The 20,102-nt window shown below is 43.1% G+C and overlaps 1 protein-coding gene across 1 annotated transcript in view; it reads right to left on the reverse strand.

Moving 5' to 3' along the window:
* Window positions 1-20,102, reverse strand: part of LOC111152691 (cholinergic receptor nicotinic alpha 7 subunit) — a 110,753-nt gene that overhangs the window by 34,294 nt on the left and 56,357 nt on the right. Inside the window, 1 exon segment of the mRNA XM_022511263.1 lies at window positions 14,170-14,279. Within this exon segment, the coding sequence (XP_022366971.1) occupies window positions 14,170-14,279 (110 nt within the window).

Consider the following 20,102-nt stretch of genomic DNA (forward strand, 5'->3'; position numbering starts at 1 on the left):
AGAGAAACACTCGGATGGTTAGAATCAAGTTCTCATTGGTTCTTTTACCAGAGCCTCCAATGGCATGAGCATAATTCACTATTCAGTTGGTATTTCTCTGGACAGCAAAAGGGAGACAAGAATATAACTGAGGTTAGCGTATGGGCTGAAATTCAGGACTTCCAGGCACTAAATTCCTGCTAGCTTCCATCCAATTAAAGGAATGCAAGCAGGTGTTAGTGCTAAGCAGGCAGAGTCTTTCAAAGCTTGGTCTGGGGACCTATGTAGCAGAGTTCTGAGCTGTACTTCTTCACACCTGCTGGGTCAGGCCCTGGGGGAGGTAGAAGGGAAGTCTCCATTGTTAACAAGTACTCAAGGAGCTTCTTATGGCAGAGCAGAAGCCAGAAAGTCAAAACAGAAGAGTCAAAATGCGCAGCAGAATGTAAAAGACCCTTACGGCCCACAAGGATTCAGAGAGCCGCTGACAGAACCACTGAGCAATCTGAAAATTTTCAAAGCTAATCTGTCTCCTTGTGGACCCTTTGTCCTGGTACAGAGAGACTGCAGATAAAGTTGTAGAGCCAGATCTAGGAACCTTCCCTAGCAGTCCTCCTGCTGCATGCTGCTTCCAATGTCTGGGTGGCCACATGGGGAAGAGGGTTAGGAAGAACACATATGCCACTTCTGGCTGTTTCACTCCCCTTGAGGTGCTTTGGTGAATTTTTATAATTTTCCTAACAACAGTATGGTGCCTTTGTACCAGATTTATTCCTCTGTATCTCAGGGTTATCCAAGACCCTTTATTCCATGTTGCTATCCACTGATGTGTAACTCAGTTGTTATCTTGCCTTCCTTGCTCTACTCTCTTATTAGCTCAAAGTTTGTCAGCTAATTCTATTTTTAGGTAAATAATCAACTAGGAGCAATGACAGTGTTATGTCTTCCTCTGTAATATTTAGATTTCTTATTTTTAATTTGCTCTGGCTAGGGCCTCCCAGCAGACCGCTGACAGCAGGAATATCTGGCATCTTCTCCAACTTGGATGGAATTCGTCTAACTTTTCAACAGTTAGCTTTATGTCTGCAGGAGTTTTCTTGTGGAAAATATTTATCCAGTTATAAAAGTTTTCTTCTAATCTTAGTTTATAATGTGTTTTGATCAAGGATTGTAGCTGAATTTAAAAAGTTTTCTGTCATTCGAGATTTTGCCTTTGTTTCCTTGTTCAACATGGACACGCAGTGAATTCCATTAGCAAGCCTACCAAGTTAATCCATCTTTGCATACATACCTGGGATAAAATTCATTTGGTTTTTTTCACCTAATGCACTGCTGGATTTTATCTGCCAGCATTTCATTTAGAATACCAGCATCCATATTCACATGCAAGATTTGTTGATAGTTCTCTTCTATTGAGATATCTTTACCATGTTAATTTATATCAGTGTTATATATTTTCCATCTTTTATGCATGTTCTAGAATAATTTATATAACGTAGATTTATCTATTCTTGAAGATGCAAAAGTCCAATGTAAAAATGTATCTTTTAAAATATAAATCTTGGCCTACTTTTTCCATTTTTTAATGTATTTTTAAATCTATCCTGATTTTCTTCTCTTTATGTATATTTAGTAATTTGTATTCCCCTAGAAAATCACCCATTTCAACCAGGTATTTATATATATATATACATGTATATACATGTATATATATATTCATTTGGGGTTTATGTTTTCAAAGAACTAAACTTTAGTTCTTTTCTCTAAATGTGTATTTGTTTTGTATCTTTTAAAAATAATTTCTGTTTATGCCTTCACTAATTCATTCCTTCTGCTTTCTTCAGGTTTACTCTGGTATGGATTTTCTAATTTTTTTAAAGATTTTATTTATTTCTTTGACAGAAAGATCACAAGTAGGCAGAGAGGCAGGAAGAGAGAGAGGGAGAAGCAGGCTCCCTGCTGAGCAGAGAGCCTGATGCAGGGCTCAATCCCAGGACCTAGATTATGACCTGAGCAGAAGGCAGAGGCTTAACCCACTGAGCCACCCAGGTGCCCCAATATTTTCTAAATTTTTGAGGTACAAACTTACTAACTAAATTTCAAACTTCCTTCTTTTTTAATTTGTGCTTTGACAATATCTCCCTGGTCTTGTTATGTTCACTCTTATTGTCATTCATTCCTTAAAAGATATTTCTTGAAAGGTTCTATAAACCAAGATTAATTTGAGAGTCTTTAAAAAAAAAAGTGCAGATTATAAATACATATGCACATAGAATACCCTATCATAATCCCTCTGTTGTTATTCATCTTTTAAAACATTGATCAGAGAATATGAGCTATATGAGATCTACTTTCTTAGAATACACTAGATATTACGTATAGTTCAAAAATAATTTCGGGGGGCGCTTGGGTGGCTTCGTCATTAAGCATCTGCCTTCAGCTCAGGTAATGATCCCAGGGTCTTGGGATCGAGCCCCACATCGAGCTCCCTGCTGGTGGGAAGCCTGCTTCTCCCTCTCCTACTTCCCCTGCTTGTGTCCCTCTCTTGCTCTCTCTTTCAAATAAATAAATAAAATTTTTTTAAAAAATAATTTTTGGCAAATATTTCAAGTGTTTAAAAGTATTTTTTGTTTGTTGAGTATGAATCTCTGTATTTCTTGATTCGGTCTTATCAACTATTTTATTTCATCCTATTAACCAAATTTTTTTTCCCTGAGATTATGATTTTGTCTACTTCTCCTATGTACTTCATTAGTATTAGCTGCAAATGTCTTGAATCTACATTGTTTGCTACATAACTGCTCATAATCACTTTGTTTACTCAGTACCTTTGCCTTTAGTCAACATAAAAAGATTCATTTTGCTCCTTTTCATGCCTTTTGTGTTCTATTTTTGATTTTTATTTATTGAATAAGAACACTGCTAAGTCAGGTGTCTTTTTCTGGCACTTTCCAGACATAACTTTTTCAATTCTTTTCTACTCATTCTGCTGCATCATTTTGATGAAAATTCGTCCTCTGTATACAGCCTACAGTTGGAGTTTTGTTTGTTTTTCTAAACCAATCAGAGAGTCTATTTTATTTTAGGAATTGTTATGGGATGTAAACCTATTTGCGTTTTTATGATAGTGACTACTTTAACTTATTTCTGCTTTTCTCTTGTCATTTTACCATATTTTCTTATGTTGTTTCTTATTTTTCCATTTCTGCATATAATAACTTCCAAATCACGAGACACAAAACAAAGAAATCAGTCAGGATTTCTTTGTTTTGTGTCTCGTGGTTTGGAAGTTATTATACCATGTCTGTCCCTCTAATATCTACCAAAATTTATAACCAATCAATTTAATCATACTTTTTGTCCATCCTGTACACTTAACTAGGGTATCTATCTATCTTATACACAAACCAGAGTAGAGCAAACTTCCACGTCACTCCTCGATGCCTCAATCTCATACTGACTCAAACAGCATATTAATTTATTTAAAAATATTATCAAATATTTAAACTTAGCTATAACTTCTAGTGTTTTCTTTGGTAACCACTGCTGACTGTACAACAGTCTTTTTTGCCTCTCTTTTGGTTTCATCCCATTTTGTTCAGTCTATCCTTAAGTAAATCACTCAAGTCTCCACAAATTCTAAACTACCTTAATTTTTGCCTGGGTAGTCCAGTTCATTAAAATATTTTATTCTGAAAAGAATTTTACCTCTAATACTAGAAAGTAAGGCTCTATTAACTTAGGCAATTTTTTTTTCCTGTTATAAAGATCTTTCACTTTGAGAGCTTTGAGAGGTTTTCCTTTCATCCTCAACATTTGTAAATTTCAAGTGATATTCAAGATATAAGTCTCTTTCTGTTTACCCTACTTAGTATTCAGTATGCTATTGGTACATGAAGAGACAAATACAACCATCGCATTTCAATACACTGTGGAAAAGATGGAATGCTCAACCAAATTATGTTAATCATTTCCTATTCTTTAGAGTGAAATAATGTTAGACTCTTACCTCATACCATACAGGAAAATTTCAGGGGAAAAAAAAAAACCCACAATATAAAAAAATCTTCTCTTGGTTTACTTTAGCAGTCAGTTTAGTTTAGTACAAACTTTTTAAAGTATTAAAAGAAACTACAATAGAATGCACATGTAATCTGCTGGCATGGAATCCCAAAGTCTTAGAGGACACATTTAAAGAAATAATAATAACGAAATAGATGTGATTTACTAAGAATGAAAATTTATTTTAAATAAAAGACCATACATCATGCTAAAAGACAACTTGAATAATTTAAATTGAATAATCCTTCATGAGAGATAGGTATGGAAAGTACTGTAGAAAAGAGAATGACAATCTCTAGGTTAATTTGTTTTTCAGGCTACACCCATGTATATTTTAGGACCCATACCCAACACCCCCACCCCAAACAACCAAAATTCATGTATGTTTATAGGTAGGTATGTATGTATATATGTATGTGTTTGGTGTTGGGGAGAGCAATCAGTCAATTCAGACAGTGTGAGTTCCCAGTGCCATTACCCAAATTGTGGGCTCCAGCCATTCCCTAATGGACCCACCTAATGGCCCCAGTAGTGCAACTACTCACAGTAATTTGATGCTCTCTAGTGCTATTTGCCATACTAACTTTTGGGGATAAAACATGTGGACAGAACATGGCCTCCCTGACAGAGATCACTGGCCAGTGAGGAGGAAGGAGAGTGTTAAACCTGATTTTCTATGGGCCATGTTGCTTAGAAACAGCAAGTTCCTCCATGGTCCACAGTGGCCAAGGCAGGGACAGTCCCAGAGGAGAAGCCTGGCCAGACTGATCTGAATTCCTCATTGTAGTTCATCCTGACCTTACTATCTTATCTTCATCCCCTCCTTTGCATTAAAAGCAAATGCCTGCAACATTTGCTTCCTTCCAAGTTTGACTCCCACCACATCAAGAGCCCTCTGCACGCCATGGCCTAATTCATATTTTCTCATGGAAATGCCATATATCTTGGCTCCCATGTCTTAATCTAACTGTTCTCTCTAAGCAGATAGACACTGTCCCAAAGTGAGGCAACCACTTAAATTATTTTCTAAACTGAGTTACTCTTAGAAGTGAAATGAGGCATTATTAATAGCTGTGCCAGGACAGAAAACTGAACTCAGGCCTGTCCCAGGCTCCCAGGTAGACAGATCTGGTACAGCCACCCTCCCACAGACAAGTACTCCCCTCCTGCCTCTGGATGAGGCTTTAGGTCTTCCAGATCCTTCTAAGATGCCAGATCCCTGATACATCATGTCTCCTCTGAAAGATGATCCGTTGAGCCTTTGTCATACCCAGGAAGAAGGTGTCAATCATTGCAAAAAGCAAAAGGGTTTGGAGTCAAGGCTGGGGTTCTGTGTGAACAGGCTGTTTAATCTCAGAAACAGCTGAACTGGGGATAGTAATTTGATGAGATCAAATCAGATGAGACCACCTAGGGTAAAATGATTTTTTTCCTGATTACAAGTGCATTCAGGTCACTGAATGTGTGTCCTTTTAGAAGCACAGAATCTCACACATAGTAGGTCCTCAGAAAATCCTCCAGAGCTGAACTGATAGCATCAGTCACATCAGACAAGTAAAGTCTCGGTTCCTCCAGGTTTCCACATGCTCTGATACACTCCATGGGGCACAATCAGCTAGGGCCTCACACTCCGTAGAGGAGGTTGTGAGGGCTTGCTGGGGAAGACCAGTTTCTCTCCCATACATCTCTTCCTGTGACTCACAAACCCCTATGTGTGGCTCCATGCAGGCAGCCTTGAGCACAGCCCTGGGCAGAGGGCAGTGGAAATTTGCAGGGACCCCCAGAGCAGTCTGAGGAGGGCAGGCAAGGGCTGATCTTGCCCACCACCACTGTGCTACCTGCCCCGCCCCTCCCTCAGGCAGCTCATGATGATGACTGAATCGAATCCCTGTCTCACATATTTATTACACAGACCCTTACAACCATGTTGGCTCTGTGTCCAATGTCACCAAGATCAATAAGCTCATCTCAAAAAGCCATGCTCTTGGACTCAGTCTCACAGGCCCTCAGGGTGCAGGGAGGGGGTGGGCGCTCAGTGGACTGGCCCTGTGCCAAAGGCAGAAAGACCGTTTGCCTGGGCCATCTGGATGCAAAGCCCTCCCTAGCAAACCCTTCCCGCTGCAGCACCTGGCCCTCTGTTTGAAATTCTGCTCAAACCCTTGCACAGTGGTTTGCATTTTGTCATCCCACTCTGGCTGGCAAGGGATTTAGTGAAAGAAAAGTTGGATGTTAGATGCTCTGAAAGTGGGAAAAGACAGACTCACCTTTCCAGAATGAAAGACAAAAGAGAGGCCCAGTTGAAGGTCTTAAAGTAGAGTCAACTCAGAGGGAGGGAGAGAGGAATTATTTTGTTTTGTCTAACTTGTAGAAAAATAAAGGATCTCTGGCCTGACCAGAGGCAGGCCAGCCTGAGGTACATCAGACCCTGGCGTTGGGTACACACTGCTGGGTCACTCTGGGCAAGTGACTAAAGCTCTCTGGGTGCCAGTTTCCTGTCCTGAGAAATGTGGATGCTAAAGACTGACTTTGAAGTCATCTAGCCCTTTGCAGAAAGAGTAGGACCAGGCAGAGGTGCTAAAGGTCCAGCAGGGACAGTCTGTGATGTCCAGTGCAGACAGGCTGGCCTCTGAGTCAGCTTGAAGCAGACAAGTATCTGGGCTAACAGTGGCTGAATGACGGCATGTGTTCATGTGCCCTCGCCCACTCAGCATGACCAAAAAGCTAGAGGAAACAGAAGCAAAACACATCCCCTACCATCGGCTGGGAGCAGTGTACAAGCAGAGAACAGGTAACTTTTGGACAAAATAACCATGGGATGGGAATCATCTGGTAGCAGAAGGAGGAGTCAGAAGGAGAATATGAATAAGTATTTTGACAACGACTCAGAGAAAGAAAGAAATTAAATTCTACAAAAAGGATGAGAGCCTCTCCCATCTCACTCATGATAAAAGCCAAGCCCTCCAACACTTGGACCACATCCCATCATGTCTCTGACCTTCTCCACCCATGCACTCCAGTTACACTCTCCCTCATGTTCCCAGACAGACGCAGATGACATGTTCCTATCTGAGGGTGATCAAAACAGGTAAATTCTCTCAAAGATAAAAGCATGACACTTGCACAAAATACAAAGTGAACATGTGTCAAATTTTTTACTTAAGTCATTAATTAATTAGGGAAGAAGCAAGGTATCAAATACCAATTCTAAGGAGCATCCAGAAAGTAGACACATACAAAGGCAATCAAGAGTGGGGATCAGATCTGTTAACGGAGAAATCAGCCCAGCAGACAAAATCCATTTGCTTCTCTATGCACTGCAGTCATTTAAATGCATTACTCTCAGTTTCCTAGAATGTACAGAGTTGGAAAGTATTTCAAAGACCATGACAGAGTTTGAGATAGTTTCTGCCAACCTAGAAGGTGCGTGTGACCACACACAGCATGCCGTAGGCCACCTGGTTATCCTTCTCTTGTCCGTTTTGCTTTCACATTGCAAGGCTTTTCATAACCTTTCCTGATAGGCCTTATTCTTTCGATCAAGAACGTTCATCTCCCTGATACCACATGACTTGTTACCCCACCTCCTCCGGACCTTCTGTTGACCTCACATCCTACCCATGGCTCTACCACTCCCTATCTGCTCTCCCTGCTTTCTTGTTCTTGGAGCCCCTATAATCTGGTGTGTGTGCTCCCCTCTTCTCTCTCTCTCCATTTCTCTAGAGAGCAGGGATTTCTGTCTGGCTTGACTGCTGCTGTGTCCTCAGATCCTAGACAGTGTGTGATAACAGCACATAAGCCTTCACTAAATATTGGTTCAGTGAACGAACAAATTAAAAACAAACATCAAAGGCACAGGGGTAAGAAAGGGGAGGTGGGCAGACAGTTCAGAGGACAGTTTTGGAAATGCACACACAGATCGGCTGGTTCCACTCACTTCTTGAAAACAGGTGACTGCTCCGATCTCTTCCTGCTATACCTTCTTAGGAACAGCCTCCCTCCAGAGTAGGTCTGAATGTTTGATAAAGCAGATAATGCTGTAACAGCACATCCTTAAAACCTCCTTCCCTGGGAGGTCTAAAGTTGCAAAATTACCTTTGTTCAACTGGAGAGTCCTGCTGCATCCAAGAGCCGCTACTGATGTCCTTTCGGTGATGGCCTCCTGCCCCCAGCCCCACCCCCCACAACCAGCCACGACTGCACATGGGCTGTTGAGCACCAACTCATTAACCTTTTCCATGAGGCATTAACAGTGACAACACTGAATAAGAGATTCGCTCTCTAAGATCCCTTTGCATATGTAGGCTCATGTGAAACCATGATAACACATGAAGGCCACAGAGGGGCTATGGTCACTCGCAAGGATATAGGTCCTGGCTCTTCTCTGTTACCTCTGCTACCTGCCTGTCTCCTCTCTGCTTTGGCTGAGAAACCCGCCTAGTCCTTATGGTGTTCTCCCTCCTACTTGCATCACTGCTGTCTTCCCCAACAGGAGGGGAACTGGACTGGAACTTCAATCAGGCCAAGGAGACAACGACTGAAACGTTGAGTGTGCAACTCATCTGCACTGCAGCTGACCAGGCTGACAGCTGTCCTTCCCAGGCCCAAGGCCCTGACATCTGCCTATTGGAGGCATCAGCAGTCCGGCTTGAGGCTTGAGGACCAACTCACACTTGGTCTCTGCACGGGGCAGGCAAGCAGAGGTGGTGTCAGGGAGGTGACATTCCTGGAAGCAGCGGTCAACCTATGACAGGCAGAGGGCAGCTGGCAGATAAATACCCCAGAGGTTTCCAGCGAGAATGGGCCCCACTGCCCAGAGCAGTAGCTTGCTTTTTAATTCATCTTACATTGGCTTCCTTCCTTCCCTGTCTTGCTTCTCCCAAATAAACCATGTGCTGAAATACTTGTCATAGATTGACTTCTGGGGGGAACAAAAGACACTTGGAAAGGAAATAAACTCTATTTCATGGGTGACTCACTGATTAGCACACAATTACTGGCCCTCATAGGCTGGAATACACTGCATCCAGGCTTGTTCTGCACACATCACTCTTTCCCTAGGCTCTGCCATCAGGTACAGGGTTATGGGAATACGTGACAGAAAGAAGGTTATAGCCAGGGGACTGTAGTCTCAGAGCCAGACATGAGCCTGCAGACGTGCAAATGCAGTTTTGCACAGGCGGTAAGAAAGGGATGGTTGACACATCATGCTGTCCTAAAAATACAGAGCCAACAAAAACACCTTCAAATACATTCATCAACAAAGATTCCACTATTATAACTGATTGAGCAGCTCAGGAATGGAGAAGCCCAGAGAGGCTGAGGCAGTTGCCTGTGGTTGCACAGTGCAGGGCAAGCCAAGGTGTTCCGGCGGTTCAGGCTTTCTTCTATGAGCCGACTGCTGATAAGGGACGCCTTTCATTCCATCCAAATGTGAAAATCAGTTAAAGCTATCCACAATTGCTACTCACTTTGAGCAAGGCTGTGTTCAGAAAAATCCTTGAACTGCAGGCTTAAAGTAAAGCAGAATAAAGCAACCGAGAAACTACTGGGATCAGCATCCGGCAGGGATGCTTTTATCAGCACCCATCCTCTCCTCGGAGCAAGCCGGCCAGCTGGCTGGCCACACTGTAACTCGTTCTCCATCCATCAGGGAAATAAAGCATCCCGTCCCAGAAATGATGCAGAGATGGCTGTTTTGCAGTGACCCAGCCTCTTCAAAGCATAGAAAATGTATTCTATCCCAAAAACCATTCGTGGCTCACACTTGGACTCCATTCTCAAACCAGAATAGAGCAAGAAATGTGATGGACATGTTTGCAATGCTTCCCCTAACCTGAATCAATGCTCCTTTCAAAACCATGGCTTACACAGAAATGATGGTGTGCCCCCCTCCTTAAGGAAGAGCTCCCCCTGCAAACACAACATGTTAATGAACCATCTCACCAGCCTACTGAGGGAACATACCATTTGGAGTGCCTGGAAGCTGGCAGAAAGTATTAAGCTCAACATCTCTCAAAATCCCTAATAACAGAATATCAGAAGGTCAGGATCCTATTAAATTCAAGCCTGTTTTTGCTACTTCCTGTGTCAATTTTTTGGCTCCGTCACAGGTTCGTATTTTCCAGCTTGCCCATACGATTTCTTTTTCTTCTTTCCCTGCTGTTCTTAACAGCACCCACATCACATGGATCCATCATCTTCCCTCCCTCCTCTTAATTCCTGCATCCTCCCTTCCTCCTTCCATCCTGCCTGTGCACAAATATTTATTAACCACCCTCTAGACCTCTGAAAGATGGCAGACCCCATGTGCTATGGGCGGCAGGACCTCTTTCTGTGACAGAGCATGACAGAGAGACACACCAGGGACTCAGTGGGATAGGGCATCAAGCTGAGGCCCGCGGGAGGACAGAAGGGTGACCATGTCAAAAGGGGAGCTCACAGAGATGTCCTGTAGTGGGAGAGTCCAGACACACCAAGGAGCTAGAAGACAAACTTCTAGCTAGGGAGCAGCACTTGTTAAGAGGCAGCTGGAGGGGATGGGCTGGGCCACTCCCCTCTGCTGGCCAGGCCTTGTGACTTCTGTCCAGACAGCAGAGGTAAGCCAGTGAATGGAGTCAGGGGATGAGAGGATGTTTGGAAGCTCTCTCTGCCTGCCTCCCTGTGCACTCTTCTCCCTTCTACAGATCCCTCCAGGGTGCACTTAACTGAGTCCTCCTTCATTACACATGTCTGTTTTGGTCCTTCATCCCCTCCCCCCACAACCATCGAATTCATGCTTCACCACTTCCCTTCCACAGAGCACAGCATACCTTTGTCTTCCTTTCCTTCCCTCCCTGTGTGCCCTGGAGAGGTGAGGTTGACTTCTGCTCCCCTGATCCAAGCTGAGCCCCTGACTACTCTGCCCAACAGGGTGTAGTGAAGGGGCTATTCTGGGGTTCTTATGATCAGTCCCTACAGAGCCTCGTGGCCCTCACTTCCTTCCTCTTTGAGCATCCCACTGGGGGATGCCCATACCAAGTGGAAAAGACTTTTAAAGGAAACTGAGGTGGCAGAGGTGACAGCCCCAGCTGAACTCCCAAATGCAGCTGCCATCCCTGCCCGCCATGGGGCTGCGGCCCTCCACATTCCAGCCTGTCTGAGCCCCAGCCCCCTACTTCCTGCCAACATCTCACATGCAGAGACAGGCAACCACATGGGTCCAGTCAGTCTACAGCCTGGTGAGAAGTAACATGCACACAATTTTTTAAGACACCAAGTTCAGGGTAGTCTGTCAAACAGCAAGGGATAAATGACACTGTGTCTATGACAGGCTTAAAATATATTCTGTAACCTGCTTATGCTACAACATGTTTGTGTGGACATGCAAGCCATATATTTAACAATTACTTCAGAAAGGATGCTCTGCCTCCCATTTCTCAGAAAAACTGAAGCTGAAGAGGAGGCAGCCTCCACAGATTCTATGAGAGGAAATAATGAATGTGGCCAGCAGGGAGGGGGGGAAAGAAGGAAAAAAAAAAAAAAAAAAAAAGTTATTTAGAGCTCAAGGGGAAACTGAGAGGAAAGGGTTTCTGGGGCCATTGGTTGAGTCAGACATGGGGGGCAGCATTATTTCTCAGGGCCTGCTCCCTGGTGACGGCAGGTGGAGACTATTCCTTTGCTCCTTGAAATTCAGTTTATATAGAATTCTTGGTAACTCTTCATTATCCAGCACATTAGAATCATCAAACATTTTATTTATTAGGGTTTGAGGCCCTCCATATAAACCATAAGAACCATCTCTATGGCCTTATTAAGATTCTACCGGGGCACCTGGGTGGCTCAATGGGTTAAGCCTCTGCCTTCAGCTCAGGTCACAATCTCAGGGCCCTGGGATCAAGTCCCAAATCGGGCTCCTTGCTCAGTGGCGAGCCTGCTTCCTCCTCTCTCTCTGTCTGCCTCTCTGCCTACTTGCAATCTCTCTGTCAAATAAATAAATAAAAATCTTTATAAAAAGAAAAGATTCTACCACATTGTAATATTTATTCTTAACTTCAAATGAAAAAGAACTAAGTTAGGCACAATGCAAAACCTTTACAGACATTTCCTTCTTCATTGCCATACCCTCTTACTCTAAGCGGAAATCCTCATTACCATCTCTGTAAATGCACTGCCATTCAGTCTTTGCCAAGTACCACACCGGGCATGCTAGGTACATCCACAGAGTGATCCTTTCCAAATTCTGTGAAGCTGGCATCTCCCCTGTGCTGCAAAGGAGGAGTCTGAGACTTCACAGTTGTACACACAGTAAACATTACAGCTAAGATTCCAACCCAGACTTCTCCAGTCCTGACTCGTTGTCCTTAAGGAGTCAACTGCAGTGCCCCTGTTAGGGGCTGAATTGTGTTTCCTTCAAATTCACACACTGAAGTCCTAGGTCCTATGCTGAAGTACCTCAGTACATGACTGTATTTGGACAGTCTTTAAAGAGGAAGCTAAGTTAAAATGAGGTCATTAGAGTGGGCCCTAATCCAGTATGATAGTTGTCCTCACAAGAGATCACAGAGCACAGACATGCACAGAGGGAGGACCATATGAAGACAGAAGGAGAAGATGGACATCTACAAGTTACAGGAGAGGAGCCTCAGAAGAAGGAAACCTGCTGACACCATAATCTTGGGCTTCCAGGCTCCAAAAGAAAATACATTTCTGGGGGGCACCTGGGTAGCTCAGTGGGTTAAGGCCTCTGCCTTCAGCTCAGTCATGGTCTCAGGGTCCTGGGATCAAGCCCCATGTCGGGCTCTCTCCTCAGCGGAGAGTCTGCTTCCCCCTCTCTCTCTGCCTGCCTCTCTGCCTGCTTGTAATCTCTCTCTCTGTTAAATAAATCTTAAAAAAAAAAAAAAAAAAAAGGAAAATACATTTCTGTGAGAAAACAAATTCTTGTTGTTCTGGTCACTCAGTCCGTGATATTTTCTTATGGCAGTCCTGGAACACTGATGACCCAAAAGATGAGCCATAGGATTTCATGTGCTTCACCTACTCCATAGGGGACCACGTACTCTGACTTTAGACATGTTGCAAAACTCAGGTATTGGAACTAATTTAAGGAGCTGAAGACTGGCAGCAAATCAGGAAGGGATAATATTCTTCTAGAAACAGGCCCAATAATTCAAATGAAATGTAATCTTCACAAATTAAATTAATAGCTGATGTAAGATAAGAATCATCCAGCCTCCTAGAAGCAGTCAATATAGGACAAACATGTCAGCTGGTCCCAGAATCACTCCGTGGAAATCAAAGGCAAGGGCCAATGGTCACACGGTTTCCTAAGTCAGGAAGGCATGGGGCTTCCTTCTTTTCCAGGTAGGACCAAAGGCAGCAGTTACCACTAGGAAACATCTTTCTTTTACATTAAGTTCATTATCATATTCTACCCCTTACTGGAAAGAGATGTTCTGGATCCCTATTTTGATTATGTAGTTTAGCCCAAAATTTTGTGCTTCTAGAAATTTACTCTGCCTGAATACTTGCCTTTTGGGCATCTGGTCTACAAATCAGAATGTCCTGGATTACTAATGAATCCCTCATTTCCTGACCTCAGGAGCAGGAGGACTATTAGAATATGACTGTTATGTGCCTTCTGTCACTCGACCTGTATCACAAGCTTCCAAGCACAGCTAGAGATGACAATCTCATGCACCCAGCTACACACAGTAGGACTCTCCCAATGCACGTTGGGGAATGCACCCAATGAGGACCTGGGTCCAAATAGTAGATTCCAGTCATGCACGCCATTGGCCAGCAACTTATGCTGTGACCATAATGCTGCCATTCAGGTGCAAAGGTACTTCCACATGCAAAAATGCCTCAGTGCCAATATGTACAAAAGTATGTATGTATCTATCATGCACAGTCCTAGAGACATGGTCATCATAGGGAGAGTAGTAAGTAATACAAGCCTGCATGCCACAGCAGAGAACATGGGAGAGTGGGACAGAAGGCTTCTCAAAGGCCTGGGCATTCACAAAGCATCATGGGCAGCAATGATCTCAATACAGATAATGTATCCGGTGTTTCTATAAAATATGTAAACATGCTTGGTTATTACATGTATGCAAGAATAAAATCATTTTTCCTTTTGTCCAGCGTGCTTACCTGTTATAGAGAAGAATGTCTGGCTTCCAAATCAGGCCATCTGGGAAACGGACAGTCTTCACACCCGGATATTCTGACATATTCCATTGTAAATAGTGATCTGTCCAAGACTGACACACGGATACAATGACATTAGCAGCACTTTGCTTCCCTGCCTACTTATATTTCTTCTACAAGATTATTAGATACATTCAGAGCCAAAACGACATCCAGATCCTTATTTACATAATTGAATTGTTATCTACAAAATATAAGGAAACTGGGAATTAAATAATCTCTTCCAAAATGACCATGAATATCAGCACAAAAAAATCACATTTAAGATTCTGCTGTCACCATGATTACATTCAGACGGTAGCAGTAAAGTTAATTCTGGTCCACTGCATGCCCCCAAGCCTTTCCCTCCCACAGCAGATGGAGTTTTTCTAGCCAAATGAGTGACTGTTCTGCTTTCAAAGTTCTCCACTGAAAGGACACTTGGGAAAAATAAATTCACTTATTTCAACTGGAATACGAACTAAGCTGGAAAAAAGGAGAATATTTATTTCCATGAAACAATTTTGTGCAGCTGCTGGGGAACCTCTCAGAACCTTCTAATGGGGGGCTGTTTTTGAACTGGAGTCGGTATTCTCATGCAGGAATAGTGCTCCCGATGTCACAACCGAAAAATGCAAACACTCGGCCTTGGTGGTCAAACACTAAATCAGGACAAGTGTGCAGATGAGGACTCAAGAAATAGTCCTGAACACGCCAGCACAGGTGCATCTCCTTGGGGCCAGGCCTTAAATTGGTTCTTGAGTGACCTCTGCCAGAGGAAGGCCCATGTCTGAGGTCCCTTGTCCAGTACCACATACCCCAGCCCTACCTGGAGTCCACTAGCTCTATAAAGACTGGTAAGTAAGGATCCCACAGGCAGCTGCTATACAAAGAGCACCACCAAGCCAGGGTTGCTGAGCTAGCCCATTTGGACTCAGCAGCTCCTATAAATGTGCCATAATCAGAGCAGACCCGAGCAAAGGCCCCATCCTGTATCCAGTCTCCCTGGGACTGGGACCACCTGTACTCTGGAGCTCAGACCTTCTCAGACTTAGAAAGGTATCTGATACAACACTTCCAGCTGGGACCAAGGCAACTCCCATAATCAAACATATCATTATTTCTGTAGCAAAACATGCATACTGATACTAAGTCAGAAAAATAAATGCCTTCACTGCATATCTATTTCAGTTTGATTTTTAAACTCCATGAGTCTGATGCAGAGTTACAAAAACAACATCAAGGGAGACAAAAGTCCTTTAATTTTCAAAGCTGTTGAGATTTGGGAATTGCAGCCAAGTGGTAGTGGATCACAGAGCATGTTCCAGAGATCCCTCCATCCTCTGGAGAAGACAGGTAAGTATCTGGAAAGGCAGTCCCACTTCTGGGACCATCTGAAGTCAGATGAGAGGGAATAGCTGGGAGAGTAATGTCACTTTACAGCCATGAGCCTCTGAGAATGAAGATTTTTCAATGTATAATGTGCTGGAGAATCACCTGGGGGGCATTTAGGATAGAAAGCCACCCCACTGATATTTCTAATTGATGTGGGTGGTTGGTGACCCCCAGAGGGCCAGTCTTGGTGAAGCTGGTTTGTAGGAATCCCTGGGCATCAACCAAACTGTGTTTTCTCCAGACTGCTCCATCTCTGTAGCCACTGGCCCAGGGCGCCATTCTTTTTCCTCCTTTGTCCTGGTGATGAGCCCATTCATACCCAACACCTGTGATTTCCTTACTAGGATCTCATCTTACCCTGGGATGCTTCTCTGGGTTGGTGACTCATTATCGCTTAGCCTGTCACTCTCACTATCAGAACCATGCTAATGAGGGTCACAGGGCTCCCAGAATGAAGGTGGGCATGGGAAGAAAATACCCATCTCCTCAGCCTGCTGAAATGAGGGGCAGAACAGGGAGGTAAGGCAGGGAGTGGGAGTGCTTGGTTGGTCAAAGCTCAGCCTCTTCTGATGGCACCATGTGAGAGCTCTTGGCTACCTCCCCAGCAATCTCCCCCTACCTGACTCATGATCTTAGCTGCATGTGTCCTGTAGGCATATACCCTGACCATCTTGTTTGTTTCAAGTCATGTGTACACCTCGCTGGCCATGATCCAGGAATGCTAGCATGACAACTATTCCTATTTACAAGAGGAGACTGGAGCACAGAGAAGCAACATCCTTTCTGTCAATCACTGGGTCAAGACTCAGGGCTGCATTGTTTGACTTCAAGAAGAGTGATCAGGATATAGAAGAAAGCAAGAGGGTGGAGGAGTAGCAGACTGAAATATCATCAGGTCCCAGGAGTTCAGCTACCTAGTTATCAGACTATTCTGAACACCTACAAACTCAACAGGAGATAGAAGAGAAGAAGAGCAGCAATTCTTGGAACAGAAAATCGACCACTATCTGGAAAGTAGGACATGTGGAGAAGTGAATCCAAAGCGACAGAAACATAGACCACGGGGAAAGGGGCCGGCTCCCAGGAAGTGAGAGAGCAGCGGAGCACAAAATTGGAACTTTTAGAAGTCTGCTCCACTGAGGGATGTCATTCCAGAGGCTAAGCGGAAGGTGGAGCCCTTGGAGGGACAGTGTGGTCTCAGGACCCATGGGGTCACAGAAAGACCAGGGGTGCCTGAGAGTGGCAGAGTTCCTAGGTATCAGAGTGATGAAGCCGGCTGCAGAGATGGAGCTGAGCAGTGGGCTCTCAGCTCAGGATTACCTTAAACTGTGGTCTGAGGCAGAGTTGGGCCACTGTTCTTCGAGTGGGGACCCCACAAGTGGCAGATCCAGAGACCCCCCTCCTTCCTCCTCTGGGAGAAGCGACACGGGAGCATGCTGCAGGAATCTGCTGGATTTGGAGACTCCAAACTGGATATAGAAATGCACGTCACAGTCTGGATGAGCACAGTGCTGGATGGCCGGAGACCAGGGAGACAGGAGGGATTAACTGCTTTTCTCTGAGAGCACACTGAGGAGTGGGGCCCTGAGCTCTTTGCTCCTCTGGAGAGGAGATTGGGAGGCTGCCATATTCATTCTCATCCTCCAAAGCTGTATGGAAAGCGTTCAGGGAACAAAACCTACCTAGAGTGAACCCGAGCAGATTACTTAGCCTGGCCCCTGGCAATATCAAGGGCAGTGCAATTCCGCCTCAGGCAAAGACATCTGAGAATCACTGCAAGAGGCCCCTCCCCCGGATCAGCAAGAACATCCAGCCAAGACCAAGCTTGCCCATCAGTGAGAACTATGGAACTCCAGAGCTAGGGGAAAGCAATACATAGAATTCATGGCTTTCCCCCGTGATCCTTTTGTCGTTCAAAGATAAATTTTTTAAATTTTATTTTTTTCTTGTACTATTTTTTTAACTTTTCTTCTTTCCTATTTTAACATTTTTAACTATTTTATCTTATTAATACCTTTTTTTAAAAAACTTTTTAAGTTTTCATTGGTATAGTCATATTTTATCCCTTCATTGTATTTAACCTTATTTTTTGTATACGTATAGATTTTTTTTCTTAAAAATCTGGATATATTCTCTAATAGATCAAAATATACCCTAAATCTAGTGCACAGATTTGTTCTAGTCTCCAATCTGATCACATTTTCTCCTCCTTTTTTCTTTTTCCAAATAACTTATTAATTCCTTTTTTAGAATCTTTTTTTAAATTTTTGTCTGTATAGTCATATTCCATCCCTTCATCGTGTTTACCCTTATTTTCATATATATTTAAATTTTTCTTTCTTTAAAATTTTGGGAGGTAGTTTCTTCTAAGAGACCAAAATACACCCAAAATTAAGTGGGTGGCTCTGTTCTATTCACCAGTCTAATATATATATAATTTTATTTATTTTTTATTTTTTCATTTTGCCCCCTTTCTTCTCCCCCTGGTTTTGTGTCTCTTCGATTTGGTTAGCATCTTATTTTTCTGGGGTCTTTGCCACCGTTCTTAGTATTTCATTCTCTCATTCTTCTATTCTTATCTGGATAAAATGACAAGGCAGAAAAATTCACCACAAAAAAAAAAAAAGAATTAGAAGAAGAAGAACTAGAGGCGGTAACAACAGCTAGGGATCTAATCAATATGGACATTAGCAATATGTCAGAACTAGAGTTCAGAATGATGATTATCAAGGTGCTAGCTGGGCTCTAAAAAAGCATGGAAGATATTAGAGAAACCCTTTCTGGAGAAATAAGAGTCCTTTCTGGAGAGATAAAAGAACTAAAGTCTAACAAAGTTGATATCAAAAAAGCTATTAATGAAGTATAATAAAAAATGGAGGCTCTTACTGCTCAGATATATGAGGCAGAAGATAGAATTAGTGTTATAGAAAACCAAATGCTGGAGAATAAAGAAGCTAGGCAAAAGAGAGACAAACAACTACTGGACCATAAGGGGAGACTTCAAAAGATAAGTGATACCTATTGGGGCGACGGCCCAGGAATGCAGGAGGAATAATAGAAATGACCGCCGGGGCCGTCATCTTCCAGCCCCCTTCCCACCTTCCTCAACCCTTGACCCTCCCGCCAAAAGGATGTATGCCCAGGTCACATCTCCATAGGTAACCTGATACCTATGCAGGAAACAGAGGTATCAGGATGTCCCCCCCATACCCTCCGATCACCAAATACCCTACCATATACAGATGTGAGCCCATGCCTTGCCTTGGCCCGATAAAAGACCCCCGCTGCCTCCCTCCCAGCGTGACTTCCCCGACTCTGCTTTCCAGAGTCGCGGAACCTCGCCCGAGGGTGCCCGCCTCCTCCCCACGTGACTTTTTTGGCTCCCCTTCTCTTGAGCCCTGAAACTTCGCTGGAGAGTGCCTTTAATAAATCTTGCCTTGTGCCTACCTTGCCTGGTCTCATGTTTATCTTGCCTATAAAACTTTACAATACCATAAGACAAAATAATATTGGAATAACTGGGATCTCAGAAGAAGAGAAAGAGAAAGAGAGAGAGAGAGAGCAGCAGAAGGAGGGTGTATTGGAGCAAATTATAGCAGAGAATTTCCCTAATATGGCAATAGGAACAAGCATCAAAATCCAGGAGGCACAGAGAACCCCCCTCAAAATCCACACTCCATCATCTAATAGTAAAACTTACAAGTCTCAGTGACAAAGAGAAAATCCTGAAAGCAGATTGGGACAAGAGGTCTGTAACATACAATCTTAGAAATATTAGGCTGGCAGCAGACCTATCCACAGAGACCTGGAAGGCCAGAAAGGACTGGCATGATATATACAGAGCACTAAATGAGAATAATATGCAGCCAAGAATACTATATCCAGCTAGGTTGTCACTGAAAATAGAAGGAGAGATAAAAAGTTTCCAGGATAAACACAAATTAAAAGAATTTGCAAACACTAAACCAGCCCTACAGGAAATATTGAAAGGGGTCTTCTAAGCAAAGAAGACCTAAAAAGTAACAGACCAGAAAGGAACAGAGACAATATACAGTAAGAGTCACCTTACAGGCAATACAATGACACTAAATTCATATCTTTCAATAGTTACCCTGAATGTAAATGGGCTAAATGCCCCATTCAAAAGACACAGAGTATCAAATGGATAAAAAAAAACCAAGACCCATAGATATGCTGTTTATAAGAAACTCATTTTAGACCCAAAAACACTTCCAGATTTAAAACGATGGGGTGGAAAACAATTCACCGTGTTAACAGACATTAAAATGAAGCTGGAATGGCAATCCTTTTATCAGATAAATTAGACTTTAAGCCAAAGATTATAATAAGAGATGAGGAAGGACACTATATCATACTTAAAGAGTCTGTCCAGCAACAAGATCTAAAAATTTTAAATATCCATGCCCCTAACATGGAAGCAATTATATAAACCAATTAATAACAAAATCAAACAAACACGACAACAATACATTAATAGTAGG

The sequence above is a fragment of the Enhydra lutris genome, unplaced genomic scaffold (assembly GCF_002288905.1).
Source record: "Enhydra lutris kenyoni isolate GAN:26980312 unplaced genomic scaffold, ASM228890v2 scaffoldscaffold29, whole genome shotgun sequence".
NCBI lineage: Eukaryota > Metazoa > Chordata > Mammalia > Carnivora > Mustelidae > Enhydra > Enhydra lutris.